This window comes from Mauremys reevesii, linkage group 8, assembly GCF_016161935.1.
Source record: "Mauremys reevesii isolate NIE-2019 linkage group 8, ASM1616193v1, whole genome shotgun sequence".
Taxonomy (NCBI): domain Eukaryota; kingdom Metazoa; phylum Chordata; order Testudines; family Geoemydidae; genus Mauremys; species Mauremys reevesii.
This window is the reverse complement of record NC_052630.1, coordinates 90023792-90045559: the sequence shown is the minus strand read 5'-3', so window position 1 is coordinate 90045559 and position 21768 is coordinate 90023792. Positions and strand designations below refer to the sequence as shown.

The 21768-nt window shown below is 39.9% G+C and overlaps 1 protein-coding gene across 3 annotated transcripts in view; it reads right to left on the bottom strand.

Moving 5' to 3' along the window:
- Nucleotides 1-21351, bottom strand: part of SLC35D1 (solute carrier family 35 member D1) — a 31773-nt gene extending 10422 nt beyond the window's left edge. Inside the window, exons 1-11 of one of the 3 annotated variants that reach the window (XM_039485198.1) lie at nt 20837-21351; nt 19883-19916; nt 19704-19790; nt 18965-19032; nt 17933-18004; nt 16797-16865; nt 15982-16084; nt 13701-13793; nt 5032-5099; nt 4002-4080; nt 526-1244 (exon numbers count right to left, since the gene is read on the bottom strand). In XM_039485198.1, the coding sequence (XP_039341132.1) occupies nt 1155-1244; nt 4002-4080; nt 5032-5099; nt 13701-13793; nt 15982-16084; nt 16797-16865; nt 17933-18004; nt 18965-19032; nt 19704-19790; nt 19883-19916; nt 20837-21024 (951 nt within the window). In that variant the 5' untranslated portion in view covers nt 21025-21351 and the 3' untranslated portion in view covers nt 526-1154. Of the gene's footprint in view, nt 1-525; nt 1245-4001; nt 4081-5031; nt 5100-13700; nt 13794-15981; nt 16085-16796; nt 16866-17932; nt 18005-18964; nt 19033-19703; nt 19791-19882; nt 19917-20836 lie in introns of those variants that run through there. The other 2 variants (XM_039485197.1, XM_039485199.1) reach the window with 2 other exon arrangements.
- Nucleotides 21352-21768: the final 417 nt, after the last annotated feature.

Here is a 21768-nt window from a genome sequence, read left to right as displayed (position 1 = left end):
AGCTACAGATCACTACTGAAAACTCCTATCAATGAATGGAAAGGAGCCCAGACAGACATGGGAGGGCTCCTGGAGATCATCAGCCCTAAAGGGAAGTTCTGCTCTGGAAAGGGATACCACATAGAAGCCTCTGTATCTTTTCTCTCGATGTATTCCTTGTCTATCCTCTGACCTCTTAACCATGCCAAGCCAAGACACTAGAAGGGTGAGCTGGATTCTATTGTGGCTCACAAAACAATGGAATAGTTAACTCATTTCAGGACCAAATCCTATCTTCAATTACACCTGTGCTAACTTAGAGACAATGGGGTTGCACAGATTTAAATATCAGAGGGGTAGCCCTGTTAGTCTGGATCTGTAAAAGTAGCAAAAAGAGTCCTGTGGCACCTTATAGATTAACAGACGTATTGGAGCATGAGCTTTCGTGGGCGAATACCCACTTCGGCGGATGCATCCAACGAAGTGGGTATTCACCCACAAAAGCTCATGCTCCAATATGTCTGTTAGTCTATAAGGTGCCACAGGATTCTTTGCTACTTGTACAGATTTAAATGAGGACAAAATCTTGCCTGCAGAATGTCTTAGAGGTGGTGATATGCCAGAAAGAACAAGTGAAACCTAATAATGTCAATCTATTTATGTAGACTGGCTGATTCGACCTATGGATTAGAGGACCTGAAAGGTCTTTATTTCCAATGTATAATTCACTGCAATCCTAAACACAGCAATTTCATAATTTCAGTTATGTCATACAGCATTATGGTTGGTTTCCGATTGCATAAACATAAGCAAAGTATTAGGGTTGCCTTTGCCCAGCATGAAAAAGCATTATATGCAAGTGCCCCAGACCAGCTGAATTATACTTCTATCACTGTTTGGAAATGGTACTTCTCTGGCTAAGCATACACACTATTTTGATCTTGGCAGATTCACATTCTTGTGTTTTGGTCTGACCTTGGTGTCACTGACTACAACAGAACTGCCTACTTTGCTTTACACAACACCACGTTAAGCCTACTCAATGCAACAGTGAATTCCACAAACTTAGTCCCCTTATCGTGAGGAATCCACTATATTTGATAGATGAATCAAAATATTTTAAATATTTAAAAAATAAAAAGTAAAAATAGCCTCCTTTGTTCTGTTCTTAAAGTTTACGGCAAGGGATTGAGATGTTTGCCAGAGATGACTTTGTTCATTTCTCCAAGCAAGCAGGTACGGTCATCTTGTTTGGAGATTAGAGCCTAGGGGAAAGAGGGAGGAGAGAGTGATAATCCATAGAGGAGAGCAAGATAAAGAAGCAGAAGAAGTGAATCAGGGGAACACCTGTGCATGGAAGGAGAAGCAGGGAGTTCATGCGTGCATTTGTTCAAGTCTGTGTGTTTTTCTGGGATACCATGATCTACATATATTATTCCAGTACAAAAAGCACATGGTTCCAATGCCTATAGCACTGGCATTCAGGAGCAGATTGGTTTTGCACACTACTGGCCACAGCACTGTAGTATATGAACATGGTTGCCCTATACCTACGCCATAAGGAAAACACACAACGCAAGTCTGAAATCGAATAGAAGAGACCTACAGCAATGCCAAGTTGTCAGTGTAATGCACTAAAGTCTCCAGACTTTTAACTTTAAGGGAAATGTTTAGTTGGGAAAACATTTTATAGAAGTTATTGGTTACTTTCCATTTAAAGGTGAACATTCTTAAAGGGTTAAGATAGTATAGGTTTCTTTTTTATGTTCATTTGCAAATGCGTGTCTCTAAATGCAAGCATCGGAAGCAAAACTTCCTGATATTATGTGAATAGTAAGATGTTTTATCTACTAATATAGAATCAAGAGACCTTGCTACATCTGGTTATTATAAAAAGTCATTGGAATATAAAATATCTGTATTTATTGAGGAACTAATTAGCTATCTGGCATGTTTACTCCTTATCAAAGAATCACCTCTGCACGTATTGTTAAGGGGAAAAAGTAATTTATCTGGTTACCATTTAAGTTGAAAGACCCTCTCTAGGAATCATGAAAACAGCCGTGTTTGGACTCATGTGAAACTATTTCAACTTCTATTAAGCCCTCATGGAATTAAAGGGATATCTCAGAAAGTTAACCGAAAAAAAGAAAGGTATTAAAAACTTTAAAAGACACTCTGAGAATTTCCCACCACACAGATAAAAGCAATAACCACAAAGTTGAAGAATTACAACCCAGCTGCATATGCATTAGTAGATGGCATATTCACAAGTGGAATATGTTGCCAGGCCCATCCCATGAAGGCACTGAGCAAGTGAAAGGTGACAGGAGCTGATATTTGAATCCAGCCAAGCCCCTGAAAGAGGTGAGTCTTCCACCTTCCATCAGACTACAGAAAGAAAACAGACTTGGACACTGGATACTTCAGTTCTCAGTTCAGCCTGTTCACCTCATATCTTCAAATCAACAGCTCTGCAAACAAACTGCAGCAGCAACAAGATAGCTGAGATGACAAAGAAGCCAAAAAAACAGCATGAAAAAGGAAGCAACCCTCTAGTCTAGCATTGCTTCTGCAACCTGATAACTTCACCGAGACTTTTAACACTGTTGACAAGAAGTTTGCAAAAGCACTGCCAACAAATTAGTTGTAAATTTTTCTGGTAAAGATCTTACTGGACTACTGAAATGCTATTGTAAGTAAAGTACTAACAGCTTAAACCTGCTAAACCGCAGCTTGTTTAGGCTATGCACTCCTGGAGAGCCGACATAAGCTAACCTTGATAAACTGAAGTAATGGAATTTAATTTGAATGTAAAAATGAGCAACAAAAATGATTACAGGTCTAGAAAACATGACCCATGAAGAAATATTAAAAAAAAAAGGGGGGGGGGTTAGTCTGGAGAAGAGAAAACTGAGGGGAACATAACAGCCTTCATGGACGTAAAAGGTTGTTATAAAGAGGAGGGTGATAAATAGTTTTCCTTAACCACTGAGGACAGGACAAGAAGTAATGGGCTTAAATTTCAGCAAGGTAAACTCACGTTAGACATTAGGAAAAACTTACTAACTGTCAGGGTAATTAAGCACTGGAATAAATTATCTAGGAAGGATGTGGAATCTCCATCATTGGAGGTTTTTAAGAACATGTTAGACAAACACCTGTCAGCAATGGTACAGATAACTCCTTAGTCGTGCCTCAGTGCAGGGGATTGAACTAGATGACCTATCAAGGTCCCTTCTAGTCCTGCATTTCTATGATTCCTATGCTTAAATTTCAGTAAATTGCCAGCCTCATAACCTCTCCTTAAAGTGCTTTGGTGTGTTAAGAAACATTACTATTTTAAATTAGTAATTTTTGAATGACTTCTTTTAAGTAAACAAGTTACATATTTTCTCCAGATTCATAAGATTTAGCTAAGACCACTTACCTCTGCCCATCTGTAAATTGTTTAGGTTAGGAATGATAACCAAACAGGATTCACCAACCCTTAAATGAAATTCCTTTATCCAGGTACAAACTATAATAGTTATCTATGCTCCACTGAGATAGAACTCACTACTGAATTGCAGAATAATACACTTTGGTCTTAATTTATCTAGGGAACAACATCCCCAGGAGCCCAGACTCATTCTCGATGGTGTAATCTCTCCATAATAGAGAAGTACAGAAGAGATTGTGACTGAAATAGCCATTGGTTATAGCTCACAGGTTTTTTTCTTTCCTTTCTTTTATTAATGTTATTCATAAGTGTGAATATTTTGCTAGGCTTTAGTTATGGTCCCCCACAACACATAGTAAGAACCACAGGCGAGTAAATGAGAGGTCAACATCCTTGAATTGGCACTGAGAGAGACAATTATGAATTCCTACTTAGCTCTCTATATCCCTTCCAATCATACAAAAGCCTCTGAGAATATAAACATTTATGCTGCTTTTGTAAGCATCGTACAGGCACTGTTGTAACACAGGAAATGGAAACTTAATAAACTTGACAAATATAAGAGATTTATGCAATTTACCTTAATACAGCCAACTATTGTAGTTGTAAGAGCAGAATTATACTGAGTGCAAAGAACTGTGGAGTACATCAAAATAAACCTGCAGCAGAAAAAAAACCACAACGACATTCAGCTTTTCATCATTTAAGGGTGCATTTGTTATACTAAAATGCCATCTCACACCCTGCTCTTAATTATATGCCATAGTACAGAGTTTCCAGAACTATTTGCTTGAAGAGACCTGTATAATTCACTATGGAGTAATGTTATCTGTCAAAATACACAGCAATAGTGTCCCCACACCATCATGTACACTATATACTATAGTGCATTGTACAGGAGGACCTCACTAACTCGCATTAACATGGCAACCCTTTTGTGATCACTACATTTTGGAAATTAGTGAGTGAACAAATAGACCAGAAAACCTAAGTATACTACAGCACAAATTCTACAGGTAGTTTAGTTTGACAGGCATTATTTAGTTTTATTTATAAGAAGTTATGTTTGTAAGTGTCACAAACTATATTTTAAAGAAGTAATGAAACCTTAGTAATGACTTCATTACCACATTCTATTGTTTAAGTCTAACTAAGAAGCGGGCCAAAACCACTGGAGTTCGTGGATTAGCAAAGTGAGAGTTGGTAAGACTCTACTAGTTTGAGTAAAAGGAAATAGTAAAATATGCCATTGCTCATAAAAACAGCTAGATTTAAGAAAATAAAAAACATTACGGCTATGCAGTCTCTCCAAAATCAGAATATACAGTAGCATCTAAATTTCTAACTCATGAGACAGCCTTTTAAGGAATAATCTTTCTCCAAACTGTTTTGTGCCACCACTGAAATTGGACTTTCTACTGATTAGTACGTTAACAGTAGAACTTCTCTGCAAAGATTATTCTCTCCACAATTAACATTAATGGGAGTTTTATGTGCCTACTGACTACAGAGCAGGCCCTCATAGTAAGGCACTTCCTTAGTATCTATTGGTGAGGATACAGTAGATACTACTTGGAGGAAACACCACTAAAATTAAAGTAAATCCTTACCCCATTACACATGAGAGTGTAAACTGTATAACGAAGAGTGTATCTGCCCAGCCTTTATATTCCATTGCCTGAAACAAACAAATCCAGTCTTAAAAATGAAAAAATGTTCCAAAGTAGACTTTAAACCTTTAACATTTTGCCGCAGTTAATGTGAAAACCAGAAGCGAGCACTAAAGAATCATGGCCATAAGGAGGTCATTCACCAACGCTATTACAGCCTTCTGAGTACAGCAGCTTAGTGTGAATCCAGATTCTAGAATCACGGGAGGAACGTAAGGCTAAAAGGGACCTTGAGAGGTCACTGAGGCCAGCCCTCTGCACTGTGGCAAGACCAAGTAAACTTAGACCATTCCTGTATGCAGTGTAGTTGAAGCTGTGTTGGTCACAGGATATTAGAGAGACAAGGTGGGTGAGGTAGTATCTTTTACTGGACCAACTTCTGTTGGTGAAAGACAAGCTGTCGAGCTTACACAGAGCTCTTCTTCAGATCAGTCAGCCCAGACCTGAAGAGAAGCTCTGTGTAAGTTCACCAGCTTGACTCTCTCACCAACAGAAGTTGGTCCAGTAAGAGATATTACCTCACCCATCCTGTCTCATTTAGACCATCCCTGAAAGGTGTTTTTAAAAATCTCCAATGATGCTGATTGAACAACCTTCCTTGAAAGCCTATTCAAGAGTTAACCTACCTATATAGTTAGAAAGTATTTCCTAGCATCTAACATAAATCTCCCATGCTGCAGATTAAGCCAAATACTTTTTGTCCTATTTTCAGTGGACATGGAGAACAATTGACTGGTCCTCTTTATAGCAGACCTTAACATATTTCAAGACTTATCAGGTCCCCAACCCCTGGCCTGCCTTCTATCAAGACTAAACATGTCTATTTTTTTCCCCATCTTTCCTCACAGGTCAGGTTTTCTAAACCTGTTATTTTTATTGCTCTCCTCTGGACTCTCCAATTTGTGCACATCTTTCCTAAAGTGTGGTCCTCAGAATTGGACATTGTATTCCAGCTAAGGCCTCACCAGTGCCAACCAGAATTGGACAATTACGTCTCAGGTCTTACATATGACATGCCTGTTAATACACTCCAGAATAGCAGCCTTTTTTTTTTTTTTTTTTAAACACAGCTGCTTTACAATTTGATTCTTAATTTGTAATCCACTATAACCCCCAAATTCTTTTCAGCAGCACTATCACCTAGTCAGTTATTCCCCATTTTGTAGTTGTACATTTCATATTTCCTTCCTAAGTGAAATGCTTTGCACTTATCTTCACTTAATTTCATCTTGTTGGATTCAGACCAATTCTCCAATTTGTCAAGATTATGAATTCTAATCCTGTTCTCCAAAGTGCTTACAAGGCCTCCCAGCTTGGTGTCACCTGCAAATTTCATTAAGCACACTCTCTACTCCATTATCCAAGTCATTAATAAAACTCACAGTACTAGATCTAGGACTGTCCCCTATGAGACTCCACTAGATAAACTACAGGGTGTCACATTGAACCATTTATAACTACTCTACAAGCACAGTCTTTCAACCCGTTGTGCATGCACCCTACAGTAAATTCATCTAGGCCTCATTTCCCTACTTTGCTTTGAGAATGTCATGTGGGACTGTGTCAAAAGCCTTACTAAAATCAAGATATCACATCTATAGCTTCCCCCCATCCACTAGGCCAGTAATCCTGCCAAAGGAAGAAATTACGTTGGTTTGGCATAATTTGTTCTTGATATATCCATGTCAGATTTGTGAAGTATTCAAGATACTAGCAGAGGATAGACGCTGTTGGACTCTCACTCTTCTCTTTTCCCTCCCCAATGAGTCTACACAGGAAAAGCAGGCAGGCAGTAGTATCCAGCCTTAGCTTCTCGCAATTGCTGACACGTAGTTTGTTTTTGTCATCCATTTACAACACTATTCAGCATAAATAGTGAACGTGGGGGATGTTTGTGAAATAGTGAAAGTGGGGTTAGTGTGCAGTTTAGAAACGATTGCTACAGCTCCAACAATGTGAGCAATAAAATATAGATTTTTTAAAAAAAAATAAGTCTAGCACTGACAGCGCTAAGCACCTGTTGGCTTGTCTATAAAACTGGTGCCACTTGTAAAACAAGGTGTTTAACAAAACCTGTTTAAATAAAAATAATTTAAAAAAATCAAGGCAAAATCTGTATTAAAACAAGGTTGCAGTTTAGAGAATTGAGAGTTACTATTTTTATGATACAAAGCTTCATGCACAATTAATTGTTCCATAGAATTGTGTTTTAGGATAGCCTTTTAGTTCTCCAGCTGTGTCAAAGTTCTTTGCAAAGTAGTTCAGGGATTCTGAAGCCAAAAGAGCAGCTCAACTACAGATCACATCACCTTGAATATTAAAATCTAATACATATGAAGGTAATTTTAAAGTGTGTGATTGAATAAACTATCAGAAACAATATTTTGAATGCTGTTTTAGAACAGGGGTTCTCAAACTTCATTGCACTGCGACCGCCTTCTGACAACAAAAATTACTACATGACCCCAGGAGGGGGGACCGAAGTCTGAGCCCGGGGGAGGGCAAAAGCCCGAGCTCCACCACCCCTGCGCAGGGTGGACCAAAGCCAAAGGGCTTCAGTCCCAGGCAGGGAGCCTGTAACCTGAGCCTCGATGCCCAGGGCCCTCAGGCTTCAGCTTTGGCCTCGGGTGGTGGGGTTCGGGTTAGGCCGCAGCAAGTCTAAGCCAGCCCTGGTAACCCCATTAAAATGGGGTCATGACAAACTTTGGGGTCCCAAACTACAATTTGAGAACCGCGTTAAAAAGTTTTTGTAAAAATTAACCAAGTTTCACTTCTTTACTGCGTACCTCTACCCTGTAATAAAAGATCCATAGCAGGGCTGTGGTTGGCCCAGGTCAGCTGACTCAGGCTCATCGGCTAAAAATAACTGTGTAGGCTTCATGCTCCCCCTCATGGGGTCCCAGAGGCTGGATTCCAGCCTGAGCATCTACACAGCAGTTTTACACCTACAAAGCCACCCAGTGAGCCCAAGTCAGCTGACACAGGTCAGCTACGGGTGTTTAACTGCAGCGTAGACATACCCTGGGAGAGTAACTACTTATTATTCAAACGCAGTTGCTAATACTGCTATTGGGATTTGAGGTCCATCAATTTCTAAATGTAAATCATTTAGAACAGGCAAACAGTTACTAATGCCAATCCACAGCAGATGCTGCCAACTGGCTAATCAAACCCCAGTTGTAGTATTATGAATGGCTTTGAGAATGAGTTATTTGTCTCAGTGGTATAATGTCTATTCCATTTTATACCTGAAGATTACTGTAACACATATACTACATCTATGAACACACACCCACTCCAAGTGTGTGTGCGCCAGATTATAAATACATACATGCTTTTAAAAACACCTATGCTACACAATAATTAGACTTGGCAGAATTAGATTTTTTTTTAACTAATTTCTATGGATAATAAATAAAAAAGCTTAAAATAAATATCAGTCAAAATTATGTGTTATGCATTTTTTCCCTATTTTCATCTATTTAAATTTTCACAGTTGTGGGAAATTATGGGGGGGGGGTGCGACAATTATTTATTGACAGTAGACACAGACTCAAAAAGTTAAAGCTTTATAAACATTAAAACACGAAGTGTCACCACATATCAAAATATAAAGTAAATATCATTAATTCAAACTCTAAAAATTCTCAAGCAATATTTTTCTTACTTTTCCTATCTAAACGTCAATGCTCATCAGTGGAAATATTTTTTCATCAGTTTGTATGTGTACTCTGAAATTGACATTTACCAATAAAAATCTAATCCTTCCAAACCAAACAATACACTAATGCCACAAAAATCTATTTGTTCCATATAGCCACCTATTGCAAGGTAGAAAATACTGAAGACAAAATACAGTTTTTATTGTGTTCTACAATAAAAGTAGAGAGTAAACTATGATGCTTTCATATTAGAAGTAGGTGTGCAATTTGGCGCCTGTACCATTCTTTGTAACGAAAGATGCTGTGAACATTAGTTTACAGAAAAATCCAAGAAGCACAGAGTTTAACTTCATATGGGACCCTTTGTTTCTTGTTATTTTTAGCTGCATTAATACCTGTGCCACCTTCAAACATTTGGCCAATACTGAACCATGAAAAAAAAGCAGAAGATACCTTAATGAAACAGACAAAAGACTACTAAACAACCAACAATGGGACCAGCAGAAAGTTGGAGGAGTAAGAAAGACAGGCGTGCTTAGGAACATGGGAGGGAAGAGAAAAGGAAATAATTCCTGGTGCTTCACTTCCTGAGCCAGTAGGCGAATTTCATGCTGTAGAGCAGCGATACTCGGACTGAGGCTCACGAGCCACAAGAGTCTCCTGAGGCTCTTTGCAGCACATGATATTAAAACACTGATTTAATTAATCTAAGTTATTAACTAATCAGGATGCTTCTACTATGCTATTAACCAATGAAGTTTTCAACTTCCACTAAGTTCTTAACTTATTTTGCTGTGAGAAAGTGTGTGTCTCTATATATATATATATATATATATATATATATATATATATATATATATAGTAGTCTAGTGAATGAAACAACCAATTCACACTACTATGGCTCTTTTGGGTAATGCTGATTGCTAACTGGGCTCCTGAACCATTGAGGTTAAGTATCCCTGCTGTCGAGAATATGCCTCATGTCATTCCAACAGCAATCAGTCCAGCTGATTAAGGAACCCTATTCATTCAAAGGGAAGATTACTAGAATACAGGAAGGAGATTTAAATATTGCTAACAATCTCACAGCTGTAACAGTTCTGAGGTGTTCTCCTTGGAGTGAACAGGAACTGCATCTTGCTGTTATCTTATATGACTGGAGGCCATAAAATACTAGGAGATAACACATTGCTAGAGTTAACATGACAATGAACTAAGCTTCACAGAACATTTAGCAGTGCATTATTAATGGGTTTGGCGCTATGTCCTTTGAGTTTACCTAAATGGCTGCTTAAAATGCTTAGTTGTAACTAGGGGCTTGTCTTTACTATGGGGGTAAGTAGACCTAAGTTATGCTACTCTAGCTACATGAACAATGTAACTGGAGTCGACGTAGCTTAGGTCAACTTATCCTGGTGTCTTCACTACACTACATCTACAGGCGACTCTCTCCGGTCAACTTACCTCAGGCCTGGTCTACACTGGGGGGAGGAAATCGATCTCAGTTACGCAACTTCAGCTATGTGAATAATGTAGCTGAAGTCGACGTACTTAGATCTACTTACTGTGGTGTCTTCATTGCAGTAAGTCAATGGCTGATGCTCCCACATCAACTCCGCCTGTAACTCTCACCATGGTGGAGTACCGGAGTTGACGGGAGAGTGCTCGGCCGTCGATTTATCGTGTCTAGACCTGCTAAATCGACACCCGCTGCATCAATTGCAGCAATGTTCATCTCCCTGGTAGTAAAGACAAGCCCTAGGATAGGGAAAAGTCTCTTGCTTTCTTTGCCTATCTTAACTATACTGTTCTGAGCTGGTTTTGTTCAAGTAGAACTCTTACATTAGTACATGTCCTGATTTCTATTATGTAGCCATCTGATGACAGACTTCTCCATTAATACTTTGCCATGGAAGCATAGCTTTCACACTCACCAAAGCTCAGTTTAGTTCTAGTCTGGTTTCTGCCTAGTTGAGGGAAATAGTACTGAACGTACAGCCTCTGTTCTAAGGTGTTCTGAGAAGAGCAGAGTCTCTCCCTTGGGGTTTGTCTTACATGTCCCTGCTGACACAACCGCTCTAGAATCTCATTTTCTTTGTAACTAGCTCTAAGGCCAACTGTAGATTCCATTTCAAAGCTATCCTAACCGCACGCACCTCCTTTGTATACTGTAACTCAGCAGTAGGTTTGAGGTGGAAAGCATCCATAATTAAAAATGCTCTACAGCCATACAGCTGTACACATACAACAAATATTAACATCCAGCAGAGCTTAACATTAAACACTACAGTAATGCTTAAAAGCCTCCCCACAATCTAAGATCCTAGATATTGATCATTATTTCTCTGGATGACAGACAACCGCACAACTGGCCAGATGACTTCAGACGTTTAGCAATAGTCATGTCAGATGCCTGAAAACTAACATTCTCAATTTAAAGCAACAGGCCTCCACGCCAGAAGCATTTTTTTTTTTTAAATATAAATGTACAAACACACCCCCGTCAGTACTAGAGAAAACACAGGTTCTCGCCCCCATGCGTGAGTGGTATCAGAAGGGTCCCTGGCTGGATATACTTCCCAATTTACCACGTAATGGAAGTATTTTAGAGTGGAAGGATGGGCCAGTGGTTAGTGTCCTAGTCAAGAATTTGGGATACCTGGGTTCAATTCCCTGATCCACCACATACTTCCTGTCTGACCTCGCGCAAGTCACTTGGGAACTGAGCCTCAGTTCCCATCTGTAAAATGGGGATAATAGTATAGAATACTATAGCAGTATTTCACACAGGTGTTGAGAGAATAAACACATGAAAGACTGTGAGGCGCTCAGAGACGGATGAAGTAGGGGGCCATGTACATACTTGAAACCGACGTAAAAAAGCCAGCTGACTGACCAGTTAAAGAAACTTAAACCTACCAGCTTCACTGAGGTTTATTCACTTCATTACCAGGAATTATTTAGATGTAAATTTTGCTTGCACTCAGCACAGCACCATTTCTGCCTGCTGTGTAACTGGGAATTCAACAAGATGTCGGTACCTTTGACATGGATTAATGAAACACTACGTATAACTATGACAAATCATTTACATGCTTTGATAATGGGAAAATGTTATCAACTTTTATTACAAACATTTTCCTATGGATCTGAAATCTTTTTGTCTGATAGTTAACCCTCCACAAAAATCCAGTTTTTGAGCATATTCACATAACTGACGGCCACTCTCCTCCTGTGGCTACGCTTTTTATTATTGCTTTACTAATGCATTTTTGGATTAGCAGAGAATGCAAAAAAAAAAAAAAAATTAGTACGATGATATGCTTTAGAAAAAACATTGAAATAAGCACACGCATTTATTAAATAAAGTTTCATAACCTGGTGAATGGTGAATTTCCTAAGACTAAGTTAAACAGAGTAAGTCTTTGTTCACCTTCATTGCCAAGACCTTTTTCAGAGAGCAAAAGAAAGTTTATTCAAAAAAATGGGATGAGGAAGTTTCTACACATACTGTGAATACACAGACTCTACAGAGTAGCACAAAGCTGACATTCAACTCCACATTTGTTGGCTCTGATTTATAAATGAGTACATTATCCTCAAATATATTCCAGCTGAGTTGCTTTTGGCCTATCTCAGAGAGGAGTGGGGGTGAGGTGGGGAGCATGGACACTCTGAAATATTTTCTGTTCACACCCAGTTTTCATATACTCATGATCTAAGCCATTGCCAGCATTATGATTATTAGTTACATTAAACTAATTAAACAGAACAAAAAAAGATATTCCAACTAGTAGATATAGCTTTAGATCACAAGACTTCCTATTTAAATGTCTATGCAGCATCACAAACATCCCACAATAGTGTATAGTAAGTGTATGTGGCTTGTGATTTTATTAAAGGAACAATGCTAGTAATTGCTTTCTATGATTGTCTGTTTTCTCTACTGATATGTAAGAGATTTACTCATCTAAGTGGTATTAATATTAAATGGCATTACCCATATAAATTCCTTCCGTGTGAATGATATAAGGACATCCCCCCCCACCATCCCCAATATTTAGCTGCTCCATCATTTCACTTTTTAGAATAAGCTATCTATGGGTGAAAGTCTCAAGTAGTATCAATTTGGGGGGAATATATATCAAATTATTTTACTAAATGGTGTGCAAGATCAATGCTTTTGTCAGTCCTAGAAGAACAAATTAAGCATACTTGCATGTAAGTAAGTTCTAAATTTGCATATAGATGTTAAATGCATTGATCTGCAGGCAGTCAGGCAATATACTAGTGAGTTGATATTAGCAAATATTAATATTTACAGTGTTCAAAATCCACCATAAAAAACCAACTACCTCTACAATTCAAAAAGAAAAAAAAAATCCAAGAAGTCTGCAGTGTTTCATCTTTCTAGTACAAGCAGATCAGCAATAAACCTACTCTGAAGTCTCCACTTCTTCCTAGTACTTGGTTTTAATTATTCCATTCCTCTTTAGGAAAAAGGAATTACTTAGTCCTTATGAAGATCAGTATAAAGCCATTCCATGGATTTCATCAGAAATAAGGTGTCTCTTTTCAACAGTCACTAATTTTCTTAACTCTTTATACTTAAAGTTCTAGGAAACTTCTGTGGTTTCTTCAGGCCTCCCTCCAAAAATGATCCCTTACATCCAAATTCAGTATATGCCATATACGATTTACAAACAGAGCAGGGGGGCAAACTATATAGTAGTTTTACTTTTACATATAAATGGCAAATTTTGTAAAAAAGCAAACAAAAACAAGTTGATAAGTTACAGGAAATAGAAAGTCATTCTGCATTCACATCTGAGTTATGATAAATAGCAAAAAACAAACCCCATTTTCTCTAGCAATACAGAAGCATATATTTGACAGAAAATGTTTACTGTGCAACTAAAGACTTGCAATTTGGAACAAGAGTCCTACCTTTTGCGCATCTCCTGTGAAATAGGCTATGGCCAAGGTGGGAAGAATCATAAACAGTGCATTGTAATAAAGCAGACCATACTTTCCCAGCTCCTAGGAACAGAAAATAGTTGTGTATTTAGGTTGGCTCCACAAAACAAACATAAAACCTTATACATAAAGCTACACAAAACCTGGTCTCATCAGTGAAATGAATGTGTTATTCATGCATAGTTAGAAGTGAAACATGGACATTTTAAATATTATGAAATAAACCTGTCTTGCATATGATACTTTTAGAACCACTGGGTGAATTCTGTGCTTCGAAATATTAACAGCCATCAATATTCGGGTCTTAAAAACTCATGCACACTTTCGGGGACATGGCCATGTTTCATTTCAGGTAGAGAAAGCAATTCGGTTTGGAATTCACAGAGAAGACAGAGGCGCCAGATATGAGCAGTGCCTGGGCACCCTTTCAGTAAATGACCTCCATGGGCCCCACAACCAACCACGGATGTAGACAGAGCCAAACTGTGTTGGACTTGAAGAAGAGCTCTGTGTAGCTCAAAAGCCTGTCTCTCTCCTCAACAGAAATCGGTCCAATAAAAGATACTACCTCACCCATTTGTCTCTCTTGGACACCTGAAGCAGGAATCATGACTGAGCCCTCATTCTGGTTGAGTTTTCTGTATCATTATGGTTTGGCCCTGTTTACACCAGCAGCCAAAGCATTCAATAATAATTTTCTGAGAGAGGAGGCAAGGTGCATTGTTGGGGGAGTCTTGACATGAGTTATCTCAAACACAGACCAATTCCCAATACAGACAGAAAGAAGAGTGTACCTCCAGCAGGTTTGATGAAGCACTGTTTGTCAGACTTGTAAAATGCTCTCTTAAATTTTGTTCATTAGGCAATACTTTTACCTAGTTTGACTTCCATGCAGGAGGCTTGGACACCTGGTTATAGTTATCATTAATCAAATGGAAGTGTCTTCACTGTCAGACAGATTGCAGCTATGCCCTGCAGAACTTTAAGATTGCAAGATACGTTTATAATGCTAAAATGGTCTAGAACAGCCCACAGAAGAACAGATACACCTATAGTATACCTAGCTCAAAAGTTTGCATGATATTTTGTCATTTCCCATAGCAGCAGACTGGTGACATAATCCACCTTATTCACACACAAACTACATATTCTATGCTACACAAAAACATGTAACTTCATCACAGAAAACAAAAGGAGAAGACGACGACTAAGTAAAGAATTTTAAGGAACAGACTCAACATTCACAATAAATATAAGAAAATGCTTCATATCACAGGCAATAGATGCCCCAAAGTTATTTACAGTGGCTTGCACTTGTAGCTTCCTGGCTAGATTAATAGAAATGGAGTTCACTAGCAATGTAAAGGTTTGTTCTCCACCTTGTAGTTAAAAGTTACACTTAGCCCTCACACTGTATGTTGTGAATATCTCAGAAGCCCATCCTTGTACTTTCAGGGTAGCCTAAACAATCAGTTTCTCTTTCTCAGATGTTGAACTACTAGGAACTTGGCAATACTGCTGAGATCCTAACTGAATACAGCACATTTATGTTCAGTGTTTATAAGGAGATGAACAGGGACTCCCAATTGCCCCAAAGTACACTACAGAGCATCCCTCAGCCCGTGTTAAAAAACTACACAGTTGCAACAATAAGGACAGAAGTTCATTTCCAGGTCTGGCTGCAGAAAAAAGGGTAGAATAGGCTGACATATCAGCTCTCCCTGCCTTTGAAAGCAGTGGGAGGGAGGATATGGTCAGTTTACTGTCTTTTAAATGACCCTGACTTTGTAGTTAAATAGCCAAATCTATTATTTCACCCAGACACAAATAAATATAGCTCCAGTAACAGTGAACTAGTTATGTTTACAGTTTGAGAAAAACTGAATTTACAGCTTATTTCAAAATACATGCAACTGTATTTGCAAATAAAACAGAAGTGTCAAGTTAAGATCCAGAAAAATACTGTTCAGGACAAACACAAAAATAAGGAGCTACAAAAGTTCTACTTCTAATAATAGTGATAAGATGTGATGAGTTCAGGGACAGAGCACAATACCTGGGGGAATGAACAGTTCATCCAAACACCACATTACCAGCTGCAGAATACACTCACATTTTCAGACTCAACCAACTAGCTTTCTATTAATTAACCCATAATGTTCAACATTTTAAAAGTGGCAATGTTGTAGATTATTGTGTTGCAAAGTAACAGCTAATGTCATTCTTAAAGTGAAAATTGAAGTCAGCCTACCTTTGAATCCAGTTTCTGTTTTACATATGCACCATTTGCAGCTGTCAAGACATCATTAATCAGGATAAAAATATATCCTTCTAGATCAAATGCCAAGTCAGCACTGGAGGGGGAAATTAAGAATTTGAATTGCTCAGAGTGTAACATTAATAAAAATCCTCCATGTTATATTTTGTCTGTAAGTTCCATGTAGAAAAGGCATTTCCAGTGAGCCTACCTGGCAGACTAGCCTCTGCATTTGAGGCACTGAGCTAAGACTCAATATAATAAATGCTCCATTCAGTACTACTAATTGTACAAACTAAGGCCCCGATCCCATAAATGCCACAAATGTTTACACGTGCTTAACTTTACTAGCATGACCTTGAAATCAGTGGAACTACTCCTGATAGTAAAGTCCAGCACATGCATAAGTGTTTGAGGACGGGGGCTTTAGTCTGGGACTGGAAGCCATTTTCTCCAGTTCTGGCCTTTTTTTTTTTTTTTAAATGAAAACATACGAACATTAGGCCATTAACTAGCCGTCTACTCTTCTCACAGGTGAAGAAGTGAGTTTTTTCCACTCACCTTGCCCTGACAATGAAATTCAATGTTTTGCACAACTTTAGCAATTTCTAGCTGGTCTATCTATTGCAGAGCATGCCGGCAGGATTTCATCATTTAAGTGCTACCGTTAAACTATTACAGTTTATGCATTCTAATTAACTTTGTAAACTAACCAGCATACTCTGTACAAGCCATTTAAAAGACAAATAATATAAACTGTAAAAAGCTGTGTAACATTAAGAGGAAGGGATAAAAGCTTGAAGTCTTACCTAGCAGCTACAAATGCACCAATTATCATTGCAAACACTGTCATTTGAATGCCCCAAGAAAATTTCTTCCTGAAAAAAAGATACAAGAACCTTACTATCACTCATAAGCACAGTTCAATTTTGACATTGCAGTGCCATTTCTAAGGAAAAAGCATTTGCTCTGGTCACACTTCAGACTTCCTGGTGCAGAATCAACATATAAGGAGCAAAGATCAGAAATTCTGGAAGAGCGGAATACTTATGATTTTTTAATTAGGACTGATGGCGTGTAACACTTTAGTAAGTACTATCTGAGCACAGATTAATTATAAAGATTTCAGCTTGGCGTTGCAGAACTAGCCCCCAATATTAGAGAACCTGAACATCCATTTGTGAGCTATCACCACTGTGGACCAGAAAAATGCCACAATGCTGTCGTGACTGGCCACTAACACTGACTAGTCTGCGAATAGGTGACATTCCAGGGAGGAGGAAGAAGGGAAAAACATGAATAATACACAGAGTGAGTGACCCTCATTCAATGTGGTGTAAGTAACTTTAGGATAGCCTCTTGCCCAAAGAATTACAGGGTAGGAAGACTGACAAACCTACCTATACACATAGAATTAATGATCTTGCCTACACTGCTAGAATCCAACTACATCAAGACAATTAATCTAGAGACTTGACCTCATCCAAGACTGCCAAAATACAGTACACCCCCATTGTAGGGAATTAACTGTGTGTTAACCTTCTGGCATATGGACATAATCCTCATGCAGAGTCAGCCTAGTGACAAATATGATAGAGACGCAGTGTAGAAAGTGCCTTATTAGTGTAAGAATCTTAACATTTTCCTCCCTTAGCCATGTAGTTAAATATATAAACTTAATGCATTAGATGTTTTTTTTCTTTGATAAAAACCATGAAGGTGAAGGACCCATTTAGCATAAGATAATTCTCTTTCTAATAAAATAATGTATTATCAGTGTTCTCTCTCTCTCCCTTGCCCCCATGTTTCTAAAGCCCAATTTATGGCCAACTAAATCTGACTGCACAAATCCTCTACACGCAAAGGCTTACTAAAATGTTGCAACCACTTTAACAATCTTAAAAATGACATGAATAAATGATTGATACTTTTGGAAATAACTCACTTGAGTAAAATTCCTTCAGCAAACATTGTAAACAGAATAGAAAACCTTCTCAGAACCGTGAACATTGGCAAGCTGCAAAAGAAAAAAATAAGATTAAACATGGGAGAAAAAATTATGAAACTCCACAGACATGTTACACCCCAAGCTCATTCCCACAGTGATACTTTGAATCAACACCAAGTTACTTTATAGGAACTAAGATAAAGATTAAAATCAGAGCTATACACAACTACCACATCAGTAAGGATTCCATGGCATCCCTCCTGGAAATCATTAATTCGATAGCCAAAAGGTACTACTTACACCTGCCAAGAACTTTTCACAGGAGAAAGTCTCCATCTCCTACCAGCTGGATATAGTGCATGTTACTTCCAGAGGTTAACAATAATTTGATTTTGTAGGGCTATTTTCAAGCTCAAATCTATGAAATCCAGAGTAACAAATGAAGGTTGATTTATTACCAAATGTATCTATTTATCTTAAGGCTTCACACAGTTCAGTGCAAATAATCAAGTTGTATTATAATGAAAAAAGCATTCCATGAATAGATGTGCAGCTGATTGTGGGGTACTTTCCCTCAAAAGAATGTATCTTCAAATCAGCTAAGTCATATCATTTTCTCCCTCCTTCCCCCCACCAGATCCAAAGGACAGCAACCTTTAGTACAGTCTCTCCCCACTCTTTTCTTTCTGCCTCCCCAGATGCTGTTCAAGCGTAAGAACAGAGACTCCTCTAAGATTATAGGAATAAGCTTCATTGGAGACACTGACAGATCACTAAATGCCAGTCAGGAAAGTGTCATCTTGTGATTTATAGCTCTTTAAAAAAAAAAAAAAAAAAAAAAAAACCAACACCTTGCGCATTCCAAGGCCAGGAAAGAGACCTTGATTACTAGTTGCCAGATAATAGTTATAACCCTCATTCCCCTACATTGCCACAAATCAAGCCCATGGTGATATTAAAGATCAGTTTCACCTTTATGTACCATCATAACACATTATAACCTCACTAAATAATAAAAGTTACCCGTACTTCAGTTTCTTTGTGCTGAACAGTCCTGTGATTTGGTTCCCAAAATATAGAAGAGGTAGTGGAAACGTCTAGAAATTTATAAGAGGGACAACACTCAATAAAAAATTAGACAGCTAAGAAAACTACCCATTCACATCGTAATGTGGTTACATGATCAGAGTTCTTCAATCCTGAAATGCTTAGTTCTCTCACGCACATTCAGACCTCAGACAACATAGTAAAGCATCGACTCTGTAACAGCTTTCAATTAGGGAACCATCTCAGCATGGAGACAAGCAAATACATTTGTGCAGCCTACTTTAAAACATGAGTTACAACACACACACACACACACTTCTGAAAAATGCATTTATCTTAAGCAATAATTTGTGAAACATCAACCGAACATCTTTGGTTGCATATAGATGCCATCTTTAAAGTTAATGGCAACATAAACTTGGGAAAAGGTACATACTTGAGAATACAAAAATAAATACAGAGTACAACAACTGCTTTATATAGCAGAATTCTGTGCTGGATTGCATAATGTAATAAGACAGAAACCATGTTATATTTGATGAATAAAGTATTTTAAATTGTATATTTTTAAATAAAAAGCATTCTTTCTTTCAAGTCTAGCTAACAGCACTAGATGTTAGTGAACTTTTTAAAGAATATGCACATTTTAAAGTGTTTATACCTTAAAAGGATATTAAGAACTGTATTTTACTTTAGACACTATGAGTGAAAAATGTTTTACCTTTCGAGGTATATTTCTGTCAAAGTCTGGAAACTTCACCACCCTGAGTGCCTTTCCCACCCAAAGCACAGTCACCGTGGCCAGCATCTATAAGAGGAGCACAAAACACTCACTGTTCCATCACGACAACCCCTCCCATGCACTACTAGAAACACGCAATATTCAGGAATCCAACTAACCTGGCCTAGTCCAACACATAGTGAGGAGGGAAATCTATAGTAAAAAATAAAAATACAAAAGTCAGCAAAGTCAACATTGTACTTTCAGTCAATCACATTCTAGAGAGAGAGAGAAACACCACATGAAAATACAATCTGCCCCCCTTTCAAAGTTTGCTCTTTAGCTAAGCCTTAATGTTAGCCTTTGAATATTTGCCTTAAAGCATTTCCTGGCCAAAGCTTTAAAAAGCTGGCTGTACCGGCCGAGCTAACAGCAAACACCACCCATGACCCTACAGCTTTGGGATGCTAACGGTTTCTTCTCCCCTGCCTCATGATCTCAGTGACTCTGAACACTTCCTTGCAGGCAGGGAACCTGCCCCCGAGCCTGCTCCAGCCAGGGGAACCCCCCTGCGATTAGCTAGCGAGCTCATCCAAGCCATACAACACCCCGATGCAGCAAGTGCCAAGCAAGACTCAGGGCGTGTTAGAGTGACCAGACATCCCGATTTTATAGGGACAGTCCCGATTTGGGGGGCTTTTTCTTAAATAGGCTCCTATTACCCCCCCCCACACACACACCCCGTCCTGATTTTTTAGACTTGCTGCCTGGTCACCCTACAGCGTGTCGCTTAGCTGAGGGCCGGGATCAAAACAGTGGCCCCAAGCACACCCACTCTCTGCAGCCGGGGCGGGGGGACGGCGAGCCCCCCACTCCTGTGCCCGCAGCCGGGGAAGGTGGGGGGGGGCGCCCCACTGGTCTATTCATGGGGTTTCAACTGATGTCCCTGCGCCGCTCGGTGCTGTGACCGAGCAGCTCCCCGTGCACAGCATCCCCGGACCCGGGGCAGCCCTGCTCCGGGCCCCGCCGCACGGGTTAATGTGCAGCCAGCCCCGCTCCCGCTCCCGCCCCGCCCGCGGCGCCGACCTCTGCCCGGAGCCCAGCGCCGCGCGGGGCGGCCCGGCCCGGCTCACCCGTAGCTGGTGAGGACGCTCTTGTTCACCACCACGATGAGGAAGGAGCTGAACCCGTAGAGAGCCGCCGCCAGCAGCTTGAGGCAGACGCTGAGGCTCGGGGCCGCCATGCCCGGCTCCTCATCTCCGCCAGCGGGGGCTTCGCGCGGCGCCCCGGCTGCCTGGCGTCTGCGCGCGGCGGCCGACATGGCTGCAGGGGCACGTCAGACGGGCGGGGGGCGGCGCCGGGCGCGGAGCCCAAGGGGGCGGCGCTGCGGCCGGTTGCGCCCGCCCGGGGGAAGGGGAAGCAGTGAAGGGGCGGGGGCTGCGGGGTGTTGGCCCAGGACCTTGGGCCCTCACCAAGTCCAGCCCTCGCGCTGAGGCAGCACCAAGTTACCTAGAATCGCCTCCCACAGGCGCCTGATCTGTTCCTACAAACCTGCCCTGAGGTGCTGCCTCAAATTCCCCTGCAAGGCGAGCTCCCCTGCCCTGGTTTTCTCTAGGTCTCCCTTGCTGCAGATTGCAGTCATTTTTGTCTTAGCTTCAGTGGTTGTGGAGGACCATTGAGCAAATGCCACAGAGGCTCTTGTAAAGGGGACGGTGAAGACGCAGGGGGTTCTGCCTCACTCGTCTTTTCCCAAGATGAAACAGGCCCGTTTTTTTTAACCTTTCCTCAGAGGTCAAGTTTTCTACACCTTGTATTTTTTTTTGTTGCTCTGCTCTGGACTCTTTCACATTTGTCCACATCTTTCCTAAAGTGGGGTGTGCAGAACTGGACCCAGAATTCCAGCTGAGGCCTTAGCTGAGCCATGTAGAACAGGATCATTATCTTCTGTGTCTTACACAGGACACACCTCTGTTAATACATCCCACAATGATATTAGCCTTTTTTGCAATGGCCTTACATTGCTGACTCATTCAATTTGTGCTCCTCTATAACCCCCAGATTTTTT